The sequence below is a fragment of the Mastigoproctus giganteus genome, chromosome 9, assembly GCF_048544385.1.
Source record: "Mastigoproctus giganteus isolate SK-2022 chromosome 9, ASM4854438v1, whole genome shotgun sequence".
Lineage (NCBI taxonomy): Eukaryota > Metazoa > Arthropoda > Arachnida > Uropygi > Thelyphonidae > Mastigoproctus > Mastigoproctus giganteus.
Genome location: NC_143583.1, coordinates 87,508,553 through 87,528,953, shown reverse-complemented (window position 1 = coordinate 87,528,953; position 20,401 = coordinate 87,508,553). Strand labels below are relative to the sequence as shown.

The 20,401-nt window shown below is 37.0% G+C and overlaps 1 protein-coding gene across 2 annotated transcripts in view; it reads left to right on the top strand.

Annotated features, from left to right (window-relative positions):
• LOC150080527 (adenomatous polyposis coli protein-like) overlaps positions 1 to 20,401 on the top strand; it is a 384,350-nt gene that overhangs the window by 117,936 nt on the left and 246,013 nt on the right. For both annotated transcript variants that reach the window (XM_090381301.1, XM_090381300.1), the window contains exons 3-4: positions 11,444 to 11,508; positions 19,613 to 19,777. In XM_090381301.1, the coding sequence (XP_090237427.1) occupies positions 19,619 to 19,777 (159 nt within the window). In that variant the 5' untranslated portion in view covers positions 11,444 to 11,508; positions 19,613 to 19,618. The remainder of the gene's footprint in view (positions 1 to 11,443; positions 11,509 to 19,612; positions 19,778 to 20,401) is intronic.

Here is a 20,401-nt window from a genome sequence, read left to right as displayed (position 1 = left end):
TCAATGTTAAACTACATTTGCCACCTCTCAGCCCATCTGCTCATCCTTTCCAGATCCTCTTGCAGTAGCATAGTGTCAGTAGTGTCCTTGACAACCCTGCCAACCTTCGTATCGTCTGCAAACTTGGACATTAAGCCTGATATACCATCATCTATGTCATTTATAAATACAGAAAACAATAATGGACCCAATACTGAACCCTGAGGGACTCCACTAATAACATTAGTCCATGATGAGCAGTGTCCATTGATTACCACTCTGTCTTCTCCCCCCCAACCACCCCTTTATCCATAGCAGTAATTTGCCTCCAATGCCACACTGCTCCAATTTGTGCAGCAGTCTTCCATGTGCAACAGTATCAAAAGCCTTTCTAAGATCCAAGTATATAATATCAAAGTTATTCCCTGCATCCAGTTCTTTTGTGACTGCATCATAGTATCCAATCAAGTTGGTCAGGCAAGACTTCCCCTTAACAAAACCATGCTGTGTCCGAGCTATAACTGAAGTCTTGTCTAGATGATCCTGCAGTGCTTCTTTAACCAGTGCCTCCATTAATTTTCCGAGAACAGAAGTTAAACTAACAGGTCTATAATTACGTGTGTCGCCCTTTGATCCTCCTTTGTGAATTGGGGTCACATTTGCACATCTCCAGTCCATGGGTACTTCCCCTGAGTCCAAGGAAGCTCTCATAATTATGGCAAAGGGTTTGCTTCCTCCTTTAATATAACTGGATAGATCCCATCCACCCCAGGTGCCTTTCTTGTGTTTATCTTCAACAATTTCTCCTCCACTTTACTCTCAGTTATTACAAGATTCTCTAGCTTACTGCCAGAGTTGAATACACCTCTGGCATTCCCCTCGCTGAATAACTCCTCATGTGTGGATGTCGATGCAAAATATTCATTTAGTTTGTTAGCTACCTGAACAGGATCATCAACAGTTGACCCATCGATATCAAGTGGACCAATCTGATTCATCCCCTTCGTTCTAGAGTTTACATAAGTAAAGAACTCTTTGCTGTTTTTCTTTGAATCCCTTGCCAAAGATTTCTCGTAATCTGCCTTCGCCTGCCTAACCTCCTTTGTAACTTGGTTACAGATCAACTTGTATCTGTCATAGGCTTCTGTGTCACATGTTAATTTGTATATATCCCATGCATTTTTCTTCTCTGCCATATGTCTCATTAGTTCATCTGACATCCATCCACTTAGGCCTAAACCTTGAACAATATTTCTTAGTTGGTATGTAAAGCCTAGTAGCTTCCAAGATAAGTTCTTTGAATGCTTCCCATTTTGAATTTGCTGTTGGTAAAATCATCAGTTGGTCCCACTGTATAGAATTTAAATACTGTCTCAGTCCATCGTAGTCGCCTTTACGAAAGCAATAACCGTTCCCTTTACCCCTAATGGTAGTTACCTCTTTGAGTAAATCCCACTTCAGCACACTGTGATCACTGCCACCTAGTGGTTCATTTACCTGCAGATTCTTAATGCATGAAGAATCACTACTGATAATCAAATGAAGAGTATTACTCCCTATAGTTGCCTCCCGAACATGCTGATGTAGAAAACAATCATCCAATAAATCCACAAAAGCCTTGCTAGTGTGTAAATGACCAGCCCCCAAATTCCAGTCAATATCTGGGAAATTAAAATCCCCCCATTATAAGACTCTTCCGATTTACTGGCCCACTCTATTTCCCTGTAGAGTTTCTTATTATACTCATCAGAGTCATTAGGCCTATAGCACACTCCTACTCTCAATTTTGATCTCCCAATGCTTATGTCACACCAAACTGACTCGACACTGCACTGTCCAGCGATGTCGACTGGCTTCACTTCCTTGGATTTTATGTATTTCTTAACTAATAGCATAACCCCTTCTCCCTTCCTATCCTGTCTATCCTTTCTGTAGACATTGTTCTCCCCAAATTCCAGTTCTGCATTCCTTATATATCTGTGTGACACCACGTCTCTGAAATCATCACAATATCTGCCTTTGATGTTTTGAGCAATACCTCAAATTCATCAAATTTATTTACTAAACTCCTAGCATTTGTGTACACGCAAGTATACATGCACCTGTTCTTTTTCTTAGCTACCCTAACACAACCCATGTGTTTACTTGTACCGCAATGACTCCCTGCTGTCTCTGAAATATCCTGCATCTTATTTTCCCGGCTGCGGCTCATTCCAATAGAAGCAGTGCAAGAATCACTTTCACCTCTGCCAGTGGCTACTGTTAATCTATTAGCCCTTGTCTCCCGCCAATCTAGCAGTTTTCCGACCCACCTAACACTGCCTCGATAGCATCAGCAAACATTCTTGCACCCTTTCTATTTAAGTGTATCCCATCCCTGTAGAAACAGTCTCTCCTGTTAACAAGTACAGACCAGGCTGAAAAAAATTCTACCCCTTGAGCCTTGCACAATCTTTCCAGGGCCGAATTGATCGACAGGGAACTCATCATATACTCCCTCCTATTGTGTCTGGGCAGAATTGCAGACAATCCTAATTCATGGCTTTTTTTCAACGGTGACCTGTACTTGTTAAGTAATTCTGCCGGTCTCCTACTCTTAATATCATTAGTGCCAACGTGTACAACTATACCACCTTTTGTGCCCTTAAAAGACGATATCCGCTCTACAACGTCATCAACCTTTGCCCCTGGCAGACATACCCTGGTCCTGTTCCACCTATCCTTTTTACAAAGCATGTTTCCCGTTTCCCTGACAATAGTCACCAACAACTACTAGTTCCTTTGGGACCAGTGCATTCTGCCTTGGGGGCTGCCGCTGTGTTGCGTGATGACCAAGTGCAAGCTCTGGCTTTGGTGTGGGCAGCTGAGAGCTTGATGGGCCCTCACTTTTAATCCTTCTAGGCCATCCATCCTGTCCTTCAAGCTCTCATATAGGCCCATAACAAAGTTGTCGCCTGATTTCCTTACACTCCTTGCATTGCGCGCACACACAAAGACATCCCCCATGGCAGTATCATGTCCCGTACCTGTCTGCTCCACAAACATCAAGCAAGTAGTGCATTTTAATAGGCTGTGATTCAGAGGGCAACTGCTCCCCTCAGTTCTCCCCTGAGCCACAGCACTCCCATTAGCTTGAGCCTTCTGCTTTGTTGCTCTGGTCTGAGTCATGATTTCGATTTAATTTCAATAAAATTTCAATTTCAGTACAAAATTAAAACCCTAAACTTGTATTCCAACACAGTTATAACTCTATATTTATGTTTCAGTATCGAGTGTTATCTACGAAATCACTTTATATAACTTCCGTATCAAGTTAAGTATTAATTATTTATTTTTTACTAATTATTTATGTAACGTAACCTAAGTCGTTATATGTATAGTTAAAAGCACAATTTAATTGACAATGAAGTTCAACAAGATTAATTATCTGATTAATTGATAATATGTACTATACTATACTCTATTAAGCTTATGCTATCTAGTTCGAGATATAGGCCTAATGACTCTGATGAGTATAATAATATATTGTACAGGGAAATAGAGTCGGCCAGTAAATCAGAGAGTCTTATAATGGGGGATTTTAATTTCCCAGATATTGACTGGAATTTGTGGGTTGGTCACTCGCACACTAGCAAGGCTTTTGTGGATTTATTGGATGATTGTTTTCTACATCAGCATGTTCGTGAGGCAACAAGAGGGAGCAATACTCTTGATCTGATTATCAGTAGTGATTCTTCATGCATTAAGAACCTGCAGATAAATGAACCACTAGGTGGCAGTGATCACAGTGTGTTGAAGTGGGATTTACTCAAGGAGGTAACTACCATCAGAGGTAAAGGGAAGGGTTTTTGTTTTCGTAAAGGCAACTATGATGGTCTGAGACAGTATTTAAATTCTATACAGTGGGACCAACTGATGATGTTACCAACAGCAAACTCAAAATGGGAAGCATTCAAGGAACTAATCTTGGTGGCTACCAGGCTTTACATACCAACTAAGAAATATTGTTCAAGGTTTAGGCCTAAATGGTTGTCAGATGGACTAATGAGACATGTGGCAGAGAAGAAAAATGCATGGGATACATACAAATTAATGGGTGACATGGAAGCCTATGATAGATATAAGTTGGTCTGTAACCAAGTCACAAAGGAGATTAGGCAGGCAAAGGCAGACTACGAAAAATCCTTGGCAAAGGATGCAAAGAAAAACAGAAAGGAGTTCTTTACATACTTGAACTCGAGAAGGAAAGGGATGAATCAGATTGGTCCACTGGATATTGATGGTTCAACAGTTGAGGATCCTGCTCAGGTGGCTAACAATCTAAACGAGTATTTTGCATCTACATTCACGCATGAGGAGTTATTCAGGAAGGAGAATGATGTAGGTAAAGTAAACATTGGCAGTGAGCTGGATGATTTTGTAATAACTGAGAGGAAAGTGGAGGAGAGATTGTTGAGGATAAACATAAAAAAGGCACCTGGGGTGGATGGGATCTATCCAGTTATATTAAAGGAGGCAGCAAAGGAAGTATGCAAACCCCTAGCCATAATTATGAGAGCTTCTTTGGACTCGGGGGAGGTACCCATAGACTGGAGATGTGCAAATGTGACCCCAATTCACAAAGGAGGATCAAAGGCTGACACAAGTAATTATAGACCTGTTAGTTTAACTTCTGTTCCAGGTAAATTAATGGAGGCACTGGTTAAAGAAGCACTGCAGGATCATCTAGACAAGAATTCAGTTATAGCTCAGACGCAGCATGGTTTTGTTAAGGGCAGGTCTTGCCTGACCAATTTGATTGGATACTATGATGTAGTCACAAAAGAACTGGATGCAGGGAATAACTTTGATATTATATATTTGGATCTTAGAAAGGCTTTTGATACTGTTGCACATGGAAGACTGCTGCACAAATTGGAGCAGTGTGGCATTGGAGGCAAATTGCTGCTATGGATAAGGGGATGGTTGAGTGGCAGAAGACAGAGAGTGGTAATCAATGGACACTGTTCAACGTGGACTAATGTTATTAGTGGAGTTCCTCAAGGTTCAGTGTTGGGTCCATTGTTGTTTTCGGTGTTTATGAATGATATTGATGATGGGATATCAAGTTTAATGTCTAAGTTTGCAGATGATACAAAGGTTGGCAGGGTCGTTAAGGACACTACTGACGCTATGCTGCTGCAACAGGATCTGGAAAGGTTGAACAGATGGGCTGAGAGGTGGCAAATGAAGTTTAACATTGACAAATGTAAAGTATTACATATGGGTAACAGTAACCCCAGAGCAATGTATCAACTCTGCGGTACTACACTGACAGTGGTGGAGAATGAAAAGGACCTGGGGGTAATTGTGCAGGCAGATATGAAGTTCTCTGAGCAGTGCAGACGAGCTGCAAGAGTAGCTCATGGTGTCTTGTCAATGATATACAGGAATTTTTCTAGCAGGGATAAGGAGGTGATTATTCCCTTGTATAAGGCAATGGTTAGGCCACATCTTGAGTACTGTATACAGGTCTGGAGGCCTCATTTCAAGAAGGATGTAGAGCTGCTGGAACGGGTACAGAGAAGGGCAACAAGATTAGTAAATGGAACAAAGGGTTGCTCTTACGAAGAAAGGCTTAAGTTTTGCAAATTACAGAGTCTGGAGACTAGGCACCGGCGAGGTGATCTGATAGAGGCGTATAAGGCTTTGAATGGTTTGAGCATGCTCAATGCCAATGGGATTCTTCATCTTTCTCAGAATAATCACCTGAGAGGGCATAAATTCAAATTGAGGAAGGACGGATGTCGGATAGATGTGCGGAAATTTGCCTTTGGCCAGCGGGTGGTTGGTTGGTGGAACCGACTTCCATCATTTGTTGTTGAAGTTGATAGCCTAAACAAATTTAAAGCTCAACTGGACAGGTATTTCGAACGAACGGAGGGGTGAAATGGGAGAGGGTTGTTTTTTTTTTTTTTTTTTTGGCTGATGCTGAATAAGCTTGCTTTCTTGCATCATATGCCTCTACTAATGCTAATGCTATTTTGTATCGCGTAACAATGGCGGCAATTTGCGAATGGTAAACACGTGGATTTGATACCCTTTCCGATACTAAGTAATACCTACAAAATCTCTATATAAGTTACTTTAAACTAAGTATCGTAAATAGGAATATAAAGCTACTCTAGAAAATAAGTTAATATGCCAATTTAAGCTAATAAAACAGAAAATAAATCAGAAAAAACTTCTCTGTTCCAGGAGTGGCAAAAATCTACGTCCGCACAGGCAAATCTCCAGTCTGTGAACGATCTGAGTCACTGTCCAATCATCCATTAATACGTTCATTGGTAAGGTTGAGTGGCTGACCCCTTCTAAATAAGGCATTTGTACTGGCACTTGTCTTAATCATTTTATTGTACATTTCGAAGTGCACTTTTGTAATTTTTCCTGCACGTTATATAACAAAAAAATTGAATAAATAATTCTATTTACATGTTCGTCGAACATTTTTATTTTTTCTTCAATCAAAAAAATTAATGGAGGTACTGGTAAAAGAAGCACTGCAGGTTCATCTAGACATGACGTCAGTTATAGCTCGGACACAGCATGGTTTTGTTAATGGAAAGTGTTGACTGACCAATTTGATTGGATTGGATACTATGATGTGGTCACAAAGGAACTTTGATCAGGGAATAACTTTGATATCATATTTGGATCTTAGAAAGGCTTTTGCTACTGTTGCACTTGGAAAACTGCTGAACAAATTGGAGCAGTGTGGCATTGGAGGGAAATTGCTGCTATTGATAAAGCATATGAGTTGGATGGTTGAGTGGGAGAAGACAGTGGTAATCAATGGTCACTGCTCATCGTAGACTAATGTTATTAGTGGAGTCCCTCAGGGTTCAATGTTTGGTCCATTGTTGTTTTCTGTATTTATAAATGATATTCATGATGGTATATCAATATCAAGTTTAATGTCCAAGTTTGCAGACGATACGAAGGTTGGCAGGGTTGTTAAGGCCACTAATGACAGTACGCTGCTGCAACAGGATCTAGAAAAGTTGAGCAGATGGACTGAGAGGTGGCAAATTGTTTAACATTGACAAATGTAAAGTACTACATACGGGAAGCAGTAACCCCAGAGCAATGTATAAACTCTGTGGTACTACACTGAAAGTGGTAGAGAACGAAAAGGACCTGGGGGGTAATTGTGCAGGCAGATATGAAGTTTTCTGAGCAGTGCAGATGGTCTGCAAGAGTAGCTCGTGGTGTCTTTTCAATGATATACAGGAATTTTTCTAGCAGGGATAAGGAGGTGATTATCCCCTTGTATAAAGTAATGGTATGGCCACACCTTGAGTATTGTATACAGGTCTGGAGGCCTAATTTAAGAAGGATGTAGGAACAAGTACAGAGAACTTGTTCCTACATCTGTTGGAACAAGTACAGAGAACGGCAACAAGATTAGTGAATGGAACAAAGGGTTGATCTTATGAAGAAAGGCTGAAGTTTTGCAATTACAGTGTCTGGAAACTAGGCATCTGTGGGGTGATCTCATTGAGGTGTATAAAGCCTTGAATGGTTTGAGCATGCTCAATGCTGATGGGATTCTTCCTTTTGCTCAGAATCATTGCCTGAGAGGGCATAAATTCAAATTGAGGAAAGACGGATGTAGAATAGATGTGCGGAAGTTTGCCTTTAGCCAGCGGGTAGTTGGTTGGTGGAACAGACTTCCATCCTTTGTTGTGGAAGTTCGTAGCCTAAATAAATTTAAGGGGCTGAACAGATATTTGGAACGAACAGAGGGGTGAAATGGGAGAGGTTTTTTTTTTTTTTTGGCTAATGCTGCATAAGCTTGCTTTCTTGCATCATGTGCGTCTACTAAAGCTAATGCTAAAATTCAGCACACATAGTTGCGAGTGCTGCATAGACATTTAGGGAACTTTCGACTTGTGTAAAATACGGCTTGCATAAAGTTCAGTGGAACACAACTCTTGCATAAGTCAGAATGGCTGTATTTTGTAGTGCATAATTATTTCAATTATATGGTGTGTAATTATTCTCAACTTATGGATTTTGATAACTTTAAAGTAATTTATGATAGAATAGATCATAAGTTCTGTGGACATAAAACTGACGTAGATTCTTATTTTCATGCGAGAAAACATCTTATGGAAAGTTATTTTAATAAAGATTTAGAAGACCTACAATGAGATGAAATAAAAAAAAATAGATCAATACTATTAAGACTGATAGATATAATTTATTTTATTTTGAAACGAGGAATAAGTTATAGAGGAAAGAATGAAGACACTTATTTTCTAAATGACACTGAAATAAGGAAGAAAGTATAAGAGTTAGTTTTACTTATAGCTAAATACGACAAGTTACTTTAAAGTATCTAGAAAAAAAAACTGAAAATCTCAAATAAGGAAGTTTAAATAGTCCTTTATGTAGAGGCAGAGGTAAATTGGTAACCTTTCTGAGTAAAAATACTATCAAAATAATGCTAATTGTTTTTAAGGAAATACAAAATCATATTGCTAAATAAAAAAAGGTTGGTATTTTTAGCATACAAAATGATAGTACACAAGATATATGATTATAATGGAGCAGTTCTAAATTATAATCAGATAGTAAAAGAAAAGTACAGGAAAGACTTAACTATTTTAAATATAGAAAAATCAGCAGGTGTAGTTTTAAAAAATTATTTACAAAATGTCTTAAAATATGTCATCAAATACCATATATATACACATGGTGTTATATACTAAAAAAAACACCACCACCCATTGAACCTAAGAAATATTACAGGATATATTTTAAAAAATACATATTTTAAATAAATATATATTCGAATATATATTTTAAAAAATATATATTCGAAATATAAAAATATATTTCAAAATCAAGTAAGATGTAATCATTATGTTCAGACTTTTGTAATAAAGTTATATTGCATATTAGAAAGCACATAAAAACATTGATTTGTATTTTGTAACACTTTTTATATAATGCAAATTGTATGTTTTTAATTATTTGTCATGGTGTTCTAATTTGTCTTACCTGGCCTGAAATCCAGAAATGCCTATAATTCAGAAAGTTCTTGTTCTAGAGCTTTTTGGATACGGGGCTTGGTACTGTATACAGGGTGATTCACTACCAGTGCGACAAACTTGCAGGAGGTGTAGGAGGCACAAAGATGAATCAGAATCACATAGCATTGCAGGGTCTGAAAGGGCCTTCGTCATGCGGTAGAGGACGTTGAACAGCGATCCCACTGGAAGTCAGCATTTGCGAACCGGTTCCCGAGGCAGTAGGATGGACGAGTATTCAAACGCTGAATTGGCCAACATGCACCTCGCATATGGAGCTGCGGACTGTAACGGGTGTGCCGCTCTGCGCTTGTACCAGGAACGTTTTCCGCATGCTCCTCATCATACGATTTTTGCACGTGTGCACAGAAGGTTACGTGAGACTGGTTGTTTCACGAGAGATACCATGAATCGAGAGTGAACGACGAGGACGCCAGACAATGAGGAGAATGTCCTACGTCTTGCAGAAGGCAATCTGAGTAATAGTACTCGAGCGATAGGCCAACGATTGGGTATTTTCCAATCCACTGTATGGAGGATACTGTCAACAAACCAAATGAGTTCATACCATCTGCAACCGGTCCAATCATTGGAGCCTGCGGATTATCCACTCCGGAGGACTCTTGCTACTTGGTTTCTTCAACAGAAACGGTTCACTGACTTCCAGCAGGATCGCTGTTCACACGACCTCCCGTTCAATGTCCTCTACTGCATGACGAAGGCATTTCGGATCCTGCAATGCTATGTGATTCCGATACGTCTTTGTGCCCCCTACATCTCCTGCAAGTTTGTCGCACTGGTAGTGAATCACCCTGTATACATTACCCATATACCATGCTGCTCAAGCAACATCTGAAATGCAAAAAAAAAAGTGTATATTTAATTTAGCAGAATTTTAATTATAAGTTAGTCTACTAGCAATACCTGATGCTATTGTAAAACAGTTATCTAATCGATTAGGTAAGTAAAACAATTATTTATCTAATCCCCCAGTTTTTATGGTGTTGCTGTATTCTATTTGTCTAAAACCAAATTATTTTAATGGCATCAGAACTAATTGCTTATATCCATATAGTTTAATAGTCTGTATAAGTTCATTTTCACTGGCCAGTTTGCTTGCTGTGCTGGCCTTGTTTGAAAAGAATTCCAGTCATTAATGGGAATTGAACATACTTTCTTTAATGAGTGCATGATGGTGGTGTATCACTGACTAAACTGCCCCAGAGGATATATAAGATCAGCAGAATGTAGTAACAGTCAGGTCTCTATTTTTATTTCTCACCTTCCACTCTGAATTCCATCATGCTACTTGCTGGTTAGTTACAGCTACATGACTGTTTAATCTGTATTTGAGTTTCCCCATAGCTGCTACGTGGCCATTCCTGTTGTCACGTTGTTTCATATGCTGTTTAGGCTGTAAATATTTGTGTTTATGTAAATATGGTGAAACTCCCACTTCAATTGTCACGGTATTAAGTTCTTACCAGTTTATGCTAGTTAAGTAGCAAAAGCCTTAGCGGGTAATTAATAACTCAAGTATTTTACATTTCAGATAAGATGTACTTATAAATCAGATAAACATGTATTTCATGTATTTTATAATTGTATTACATTTTGTAACATAGTTGTATATGTATCATCACCCCCTGGCCAGTGGCTGTAACTGGGTGTTCTCCTAAGAGAAATAAACTGATAATAATAATAATAATATAGGTTGCTAATGAATGAAGGCTGAACCCAAACAACCTGATGTCTTGTGTATTTCAGTATTCCCATATGTTTATAGCAGTTTGTATATATGTTTTTGCTCCTTTAACTTGTGTTGAATAAACAGTTTTAGCCAGTGTTACATAACAATGATTTAATCGTGACTTAGCCAGGTGGTTAGTTTTGGAGTGTAGTACCATTCATGTTTGAGTTGGTCGTACTTAGAGCTATTATGATTGATGCCTAAATACAATAACAATTATATTTTTAAAACGATTAGTTGAAAAATTCTCTGGCTTATATGGTTGTGTTGGAGTATAAAAACATTTTAACCCCTGGCTTTGTGGCCATGGTGGGCAATAGTGTGTGTTACTATCTTGCAATAAAGATTTGCTTCTTTTACACTATTATGAGCAGCACACACTTCACTACCAAGTGTGTGTTGTTCTCTTTTTGTATTCCGAATAAAACTGTTTTCTTAATGTGTTCTTCTACTTGTAAATTTTATTAATTTGAATGTTAGCTGACATAAATTCAAAATGTTGTCATTAGCCTAAGTTCTTCCATGCACTTGAATAGTATGTGTATTTTTAATATATTTCCCTCATATTTTACTACATTTTGAGCTTATATTATCCTTTTTCCCCTCCCCAACTATCTTGTTTTTCAAACTCTCCTGAAAGATGGCATTATTTGTTAAAGCAGAAAACTGTTCTGAAGATGGTTTGACTACTTGAGAACTTGCAAAGTAAGAATTTATATTCTTCTAAAATACTTTTATTTGCTAGGAATATAAGTTAAGGGTTTGTTAAGCTTCTGTTAGACAAGATATTTATATACAGTAAAATCCTGTTACATCAACTGCTACTTTAATGAAAATTTCACTGCAGCCAGAATAATTCCAGATCAAGTTTCTTATTATTAATGCTTTGTAAGTTTCATTTAAAAAAAAATAATTTTAATAGAAAATTTGGTACAGTGAATTATTTTCAAAGTCCACTTGTACATAAAATGTATTGGTGTACATTGTTGTATGTCAAAAGCAGAAATGAATAAATGCATGATTAAGTTCATCAGTTGTCTGACAAACCCATTACATGGAAGGTTGAGTGCTCTATATATATTGTAAATGCAAAAAGTACTTTGTCTTTTAGCATAATTTTTAAATTAAAAAAAAAAAAATTGGAAGTTTCTAAAGTTGTCAGAAGGCTTTATGACCAAAATAATGTGGGTATTAGACATCAGTGGAATGTGTCTGCAAACTGTATTCTATGGCTAGTTCACTTGCTTGACAGATGAAAATGTTTCTGGAGGAGGGAAGGCATGCATCCCTCACCCAAGATCAACTCACTTCTTCACAGTGTGATAATTGTGCCTGCATCAGGGTAATCACAACCATTCTTTCCCAGTGTGGTGGTGTAACTTGTACGTAATTAGGTAATTATTTTTTATTGGTGGTAGGTTCATAAAAAAGACCCCCCCTCCCAGTCACTCATAATTCTGGAATTCATTTACTTTTGAGCTATCATGTTTCATTCTTGAAAAATGCAAATCATTTCAGATGACCATCTATCTGTGTTGCCCTGCTGTTGAATGTGGAATTTATTATTGTGAGCTATGCATGTCAGTGGTTTTCTGGAATATGCACAAATAATTCAGATCCATTCCACATTCTGAGTACTTAGGCTAGCATGCCTGGATCCTGGCTGCTATAGAATACTTACAGCCTTCACAAATTTCTTATGCCATTCAGGTATCAATGGTCTACTCAGTGGTGTCCTTTGGTATTTTGTCTGAAATCAGTGCTGCATCAAAATGTCTGATTTGGTCTCACTGCACTCAAAATCACGTGGAGATTTGACTACTGATAGCCTACTTCTTAGAGAAAGCTACATGATGCAATAGCAGATCAAGGAAGAATGTATTGTTCAAATAACCCACCAAGTTTAGTTGTTGTAACCTCTGTGCCAAAACCAGTGAACAGACATTGTTGCCCAGTCCAAACTCCTGTAGGGAATGTATAAAGAACAAGAAGCCAAGTGGTCAAGTGAAAGGTTACATAAGTGAAAGGGTACATAAGTGCATGTGCTTTGAGTGACTGTTGTTCAAGCCCATGTGAGTACTGAATGCAGTGTTGTTTCTTGTATTTTCACTCTCTCTCTCTCTCTCTGAGCATCTTGTCGTCTTGGAGTATAAACAGAATTTATTTATTTAAATAATATTAAGCAACTTTAAGCAGAGAAAAATAAGGCCTAAAATTTAGTTGCTATGTTAAACTTCATGGCATGTAAAGTGTGTTCTTTAATTACTACATACTAGCTGAATTTTTGTAGAGAAAAAGAAAAAAGAAAAAAAAGTGCAGTTAAAATATGTATGATAATACAACCAATGGAGAAATATGTACCAAGTGGTTTGAATAATTTAACTTCAGCAAATGTGCTGGATGCATTAGTCTTATACCAAACTGCTGGTCATGAGCAGGTATAGGTTGTGAGGGTCAGACGGCTCCGGGGATTTCCCCCATCTCCACGTATGTTCTATGTATCAAGTGACAGTACCCTGTCTATGCAAGAGGTTTAAAAAATAATGTGTAGATCATGCATGTACATGAACAGGTAATGGGCAGAGCTGAATGAAACTGAACTTCTTCAGTTTGTTTCTAAAACAATCAAATTCATTTGGTTTATCACTCGAGCAAAGACAACCAACCAAATATACGTTAGACACTGTGGTTGTCTAAGTAGCTTATTTCTCTTGGTTTTTCAGTCAGTTTAGTCCATGTTTGGAAAGCAAGAATGCAGGATGTGTAGTCACTTAAGTTCAGTGAATGAATTTCAACAAAATGTGGGCATAATTTATTTTGTTCATTCACAAGATAAGCAAGGGAAAAGCAAGACCAGCCTAGCCCAGTAATGGAAAACTAAACAGTTACCCTTATTAATTTACTGAAAACTTGTATAAGGGTAAGAGAAATTTACCTCGATTTGATACGTAGAACACTTTCTGGATACTCTCCAGAAATTAAAACGAATGAAAGATTAATGCAAAATGATTACAGTAAAAAATCAATTGAACACAATTCAAAAATTAACTAAAATAAAAAAATAAAAATAAAAAGTTTAAAAAATTAATTAAAAATCAAAGTTAAATGTAAATTTGAAAAATGATTTTCCTTCCTAAAGCGGACAATGCTTTTCGACCATGTCATGATTACAGGAATGGAAATTACAGATTGTGAGTTTGAATCTTAAATAGAGATTATTCGTATTCATGCATGTGTGTGAAATGCAGCAATTATTTGTCTTCGAACATGTGTGCAAAGACACACATGAAGATTAGATATGGACGACGAACGTTAATAGAATTCTAATGTAATTTAATTTTGACAGTTTCTGAAATTAATAGTCTTATATAATTACATCGGACACTAAGTATTTTGGCCTCATTAAATAAAAATGTATGATTTTCGTTAACGGCGTGAGAGGACAATTCTGACTCTGCTGAACGAGAAGCATGAACTGAGGATGCATGCTGTTTTATGTGGACAATGAGAGGAAATTGAGTAGATCCTTGGTAAGATGAGTTGCAATCACTCCAAAAAATGTATACCAAGTCATTTATTTGTGTCACAAAAGAGAAAAGGACTGAGTGATTGTTCAGTATAGCGTGTAATTTCCATATTGGTCTGGCCACAATCTTAAAGAATCTGTGATCTTTAAAGAATCTGTTAAGCTGCTTGTGCCACTGTTCAATGTATGGGACAGAAATAAAGTATTTTTTGATGTTACTATTGTTGGTTGGTGTATTGTTTTGTATCCTATCCATAGCTTGTACTGCAATTCGGTTTATTGTAGCAAGGGGATAACTCCTGTTCAAGACTGCTGGTTAATATCTGTATTTGAGTCTAAAGCAGATTCTGTCGTTTAATATTTATAGGCATTGAGGAACTGATTAAAGATAATAGCCCTTTTGTAAGTGAATGGGTGATAGCTGTTATAACATAGAAGCATATTGGTGTTTGTTGATTTACAATAGATGTTAAATTGAATTTTATTCATGTCCTGAGTAAGCATGAACTCAGTCCTTTCCTCTTTTGCAACACAAATAAATGACTTGGTATACATTTCTTGCAGTCACTGCAACATGTCTTACCAAGGATCTATGCGATTTCCTCATTGTCTGCATAAAACAGCATGCGTCCTCGGTTAGTGTTTCTCGTTCAGCAGCATCAGAATTGGCCTTTCATCCTGTTAACGAAAAAGATACATTTTTATTTAATGAGGCCAAAATATTTAGTGTCCAACGTAATTATACGTGACTATTTAATTGCAGAGACCATCAAAATTAAATTACATGAGAATTCTATTAACGTTCGTCATCCATATCCAATCTCCGATTCGTGGTCTTTTGTGCGCATGTGCAAAGACCAATAATCGTGGAGTTTCATGCGCATGCATGAGGACAAATCTCTATTTGAGATTCAAACTCTCACAATCTGTAATTTCCATTCCTGTGATCACAACACGGTCAAAAAGCATTAGGAAAGAAAATCATTTTTCAAATTTAACTTTAATTGATTTTTAATTATATTTTTAATTGCTTTTTGAATTTTAGTTAATTTTTGAATTTTGTTCAATTGATTTTTTTACTGTAATCATTTTGCATTAATCTTTTATTCTGGAATGTATCAAGCAGAAGTGTTTTATGTAGTTATGTTGAGGTAAATTTCTCTTATCCTTCTACAGATATTGATATCAACATAGAATGTATTGAGCACAATAGCTCCATTATATACTATCAAATTTGCTGAAACTATACAGCTTATGATATTGGGGATTTCTCTTTTAATATAGTTATTATACAATGATGGAGCATAACTTGGAGGGAAAAGTTGAGATGAATATTTCTAAATTTTAAAAACATTTAATTAAATTTTGTTTTTTCTAACTTTCTTTTCCTCATTATTTTATTACACTACACAGTTTTACCTTTTGGTATTGGAAAAATGTTTCAAGGAAGCAAGCTTATCATAGCATCAATCAAAATAAAATAATTTTTCCTACTTCTAATTAATTTTCCAGTTTTTAAACTTGTTTTAACATCCTATCTACACAACACTATCTGGAAGTTTACTTCCAAAATAAATTATTCTTTCACTGAAGGAAAATTTTCATGTCTGTTTAGTTTACTCAATTGTTCATCATTGTTTAGTTTACTCAACCCTTTTAAAACCTTAAATACTCAGAATTTGATTTCTATGTAGTTGCCTAGTTTCTGGTTGTTGCAGTTTACAGAACTCAAGTCTTTCTTGATATGAATACCCTTTCGTGTCCCCAACTAATCTTGTTGTTCTTCTCTGAACACTCTCAAACAACTACTCTTTCTAAAATGACTTGTCTGCAGCATCCTTAGTGTGATCTATCCTTTGCTTTATACAGTGGGATCACTTTGTTCCTGCTTTCTCCCTTACTACACATCATCGGCAGAATCCCATGAACTAACCTGGCAGCCTCTGTACACTGCTGTGAGAATTGTTACTCTGTATTTACCCACAGCTCTTTATTTACTAAATTCATCAATTTATCTATTCCTTGCAATTTTTTAACTGATTCAAATTACTTATATATCTTTTTGAAGTAGCCTACTCTGATTGATGTAAAAAACTACCTACCTACCTTTGTCTACTCACATAACACTGCACTACATTGAAATAAAAAGAAATGAATTTTTGGAATCACTTGTGCAGTTGCACATAACTTGTTGAGATGACGTTTCCTTTATATCGTGTGCTTTCAAGTAGCTGTATTTGTGAACTAAAATGCCAAATAATAAAAAAATTGAACACAATTTAAAAAAAAAAGATGGAATAAAGAAGGATTTTGCCAGGTCCTCATCTCATCAGGAATCATACTGTATCCATGTCTGAAATAACCAAAGGATATAGCAGTTTAGTAACCTTTAAACCTGCTAAGAGGCTGGATTTAAAGGCCCTTTTTTTTTGCCTTCAGCCTTCACTGGGTAAGGACTTCATTTGTTAGTTTGCATAGATAGCATAGGGCCACAGCCTTTCAACCTATCCCTTTTAAACTCTGCAAGTGTTATCTTGTGTGTGATCAGGGAGCTGGTACAGGTTCCGAAATATTTTACTTATACAATAAAAATAAATTAGTTTATTATATTATTGATTGAAGTTAGCACTGTAAACCTTTCTTTCAAAGTTTTCCAAAAATTTCTGATTTTGCCCATGAAGTCAAATTTCACCTCACCAAGTTATGAAATTATTGATAGAATCTATTTAAAAAAAAACCAAAAAAAAAAAAACCTAATTTCAGTCACTATGCTTAACTTGAAGGAAGTGAAGATTTCAGCAGGCCTGTTCTTCATCATAGATTGACATGTATATTTTCTTTGGTAGGAGAAATGAACTGTGGGTGAAAAATATAAAATTTAGGGGAGTAACAGAGGGCTGGAACTTAAGTTTGGTTCAAGGTCAGAATGGAATTATTTTGGCCCACCACCCCCTCTTCATTTTTATTTTTAGGCAGAGGCATAAAATGCCCACTTCCTTATATCGCTTAGCCATTATAACACTAAATACTAATAATACTGAAATCTTATAATTAAAAATGAGGATTACAACTTGCAGAAGTAAAAATAAAGCCAATGTGTTTTTAAAATTTCAGGGAAATTGTAAAAACACATTAGGATAACTATCTATGTATATTACCCAATGAGACAAGGAGTTAGCATTAGCATTAGTAGAGGCATTTGATGCAAGAAAGCAAGCTTATGCAGCATCAGCCAAAAAAAAAAAAAAAACCCACTTCCACTTCACCCCTCTGTTCGTTCAAAATACCTGTCCAGCTGAGCCTTAAACCTATTTAGGCTATCAACCTCCACGACAAGGGATGGAAGTCTGTTCCACCAACCAACCACCCGCTGGCTAAAGGCAAATTTCCACACGTCTATCCTACATCTGTCTTTCCTCAATTTGAATTTATGCCCTCTCAGGTGATTATTCTGAGCTAGAGGAAGAATCCCATCAGCATTGAGCATGCTCAAACCATTCAAGACTTTATACACCTCTATCAGATCACCTCGCTGGTGCCTAGTCTCCAGACACTGTAATTTGCAAAACTTAAGCCTTTCTTCGTAAGAGCACCCCTTTGTTCCATTCACTAATCTTGTTGCCCTTCTCTGTACTCGTTCCAGCAGCTCTACATCCTTCTTGAAATGAGGCCTCCAGACCTGTATACAGTACTCTAGGTGTGGCCTGACCATCGCCTTATACAATGGAATAATCACCTCCTTATCCCTGCTGGAAAAATTCCTGTATATCATTGACAATACTCCATGAGCTACTCTTGCAGCCCGTCTGCACTGCTCAGAGAACTTCATATCTGCCTGCACAACCACCTCCAAGTCCCTTTCATTCTCTACCACTGTCAGTGTAGTACCACAGAGTTGATACGTTGCTCTGGGGTTGCTGTTTCCCATGTGTAGTACTTTACATTTGTCAATGTTAAACTTCATTTGCCACCTCTCAGCCCATCTGCTCAACCTTTCCAGATCCTGTTGCAGCAGCATAGTGTCAGTAGTGTCCTTGACAACCCTGCCTACCTTTGTATCGTCTGCAAACTTGGACATTAAACTTGATATACCATCATCAATATCATTTATAAATACAGAAAACAATAATGGACCCAACACTGAGCCCTGAGGGACTCCACTAATAACATTAGTCCACGATGAGCAGTGTCCATTGATTACCACTCTCTGTCTTCTCCCCCTCAACCGCCCCTTTATCCATAGCAGCAATTTGCCTCCAATGTCACACTGCTCCAATTTGTGTAGCAGTCTTCCATGTGCAACAGTATCAAAAGCCTTTCTAAGATCCAAGTATATAATATCAAAGCTATTCCCTGCATCCAGTTCTTTTGTGACTGCATCATAGTATCCAATCAAATTGGTCAGGCAAGACTTCCCCTTAACAAAACCATGCTGTGTCCGAGCTATAACTGAAGTCTTGTCTAAATGATCCTGCAGTGCTTCTTTAACCAGTGCCTCCATTAATTTTCCTGGAACAGAAGTTAAGCTCACAGGTCTATAATTACTTGTGTCAGCCTTTGATCCTCCTTTGTGAATTGGGGTCACATTTGCACATTTCCAGTCTATGGGTACCTCCCCTGAGTCCAAGGAAGCTCTCATAATTATGGCTAAAGGTTTGCTTACTTCCTTTGCTGCCTCCTTTAATATAACTGGATAGATCCCATCCACTCCAGGTGCCTTTCTTGTGTTTATCTTCAACAACCTCTCCTCCACCTTACTCTCAGTTATTTCAAGATTCTGTAGCTTACTGCTAGAGTTGAATACACCTCTGGCATTCCCCTCGCTGAATAACTCCTCATGTGTGAATGTCGATGCAAAATATTCATTTAGTTTGTTAGCTACCTGAGCAGGATCATCAACAGTTGACCCATCAATATCAAGTGGACCAATCTGATTCATTCCCTTCGTTCTAGAGTTTACATAAGTAAAGAACTCTTTGCTGTTTTTCTTTGCATCCCTTGCCAAGGATTTCTCGTAATCTGCCTTCGCCTGCCTAACTTCCTTTGAGTTGAGCAATATTACAAGTATTAAAATGACAGTGATGTAAGCAGCAAAGTGTATGTCTGCCAGAAAAATAATAATATATAAATGAATAAATATCTTTATTTTTTTTTATATGTTAATTATCAGCAGGGTAAAACTTCCATACTATGCTGAAAAAAGAATTCAGTAGTGTATTCGTTTTGATTAACAATTGGGTATATGAATATTATTAGAAATAATATTATTATTTCATTATTTAGGATGAAATGGCAAAGTATCATCTAGCTGATACTGATCATCACATGCAAGAATTTATTGAAATTAACAAGGATATAATAAAAATGGTTAGAAAACATCCTCGCATTTCAGACAATCAGAGTATGGAACAGAAATCATTATCCTTCCAGAACAGGAGTTATGATCAGGTTTGTTTATGCTCTGTGATTGTAATAATTTTAGGACAAGATTTGAACAGCTTATTTTTTTTCTGTATTTTAGGACACCTACAACTGTTGCATGACTTGAGTTATTGCTTGTGAATGTAGGGTAGGGTGTGTAATGCATATGAATATGAGTAAATGCATGTTAGTTATTATTTATTGGAGTTAAGTGTTTCCATAATTTTTCCAAACTATTTTTGGAACAACATGATGAGACAGTCAACTTGTTGGTAATATCATGGGACAAATATTTTTTGTAAGAATCAGTGTATAAAAATGCCTTCAGCTCTGAGCAATTTTGCACTCTTAAATCAAACAATGTTCTAAATTTTTGTATTTTTCTGTGCAGTCTTATGGCCAGTGCTTGAATAGTCAGCTGCCAAAGAGAAGAAAATATTTTCTTCTCTTTGGCAGTGGAATCCCCCCACCCAACCCTGTCAATTCACGTCTATTTCTTTGTTATCAGAAAACTGACCATGAATACTTTTTCTGCAAGATTTTTCATGTTTATTAAATTTAGTATTTATTAATATTTTGCCTAAAAATTACCCATGTTGTTTCTACATCCTTTCTAATAAATTGTCCAAATTGCTCTGTTAAATTTATGCA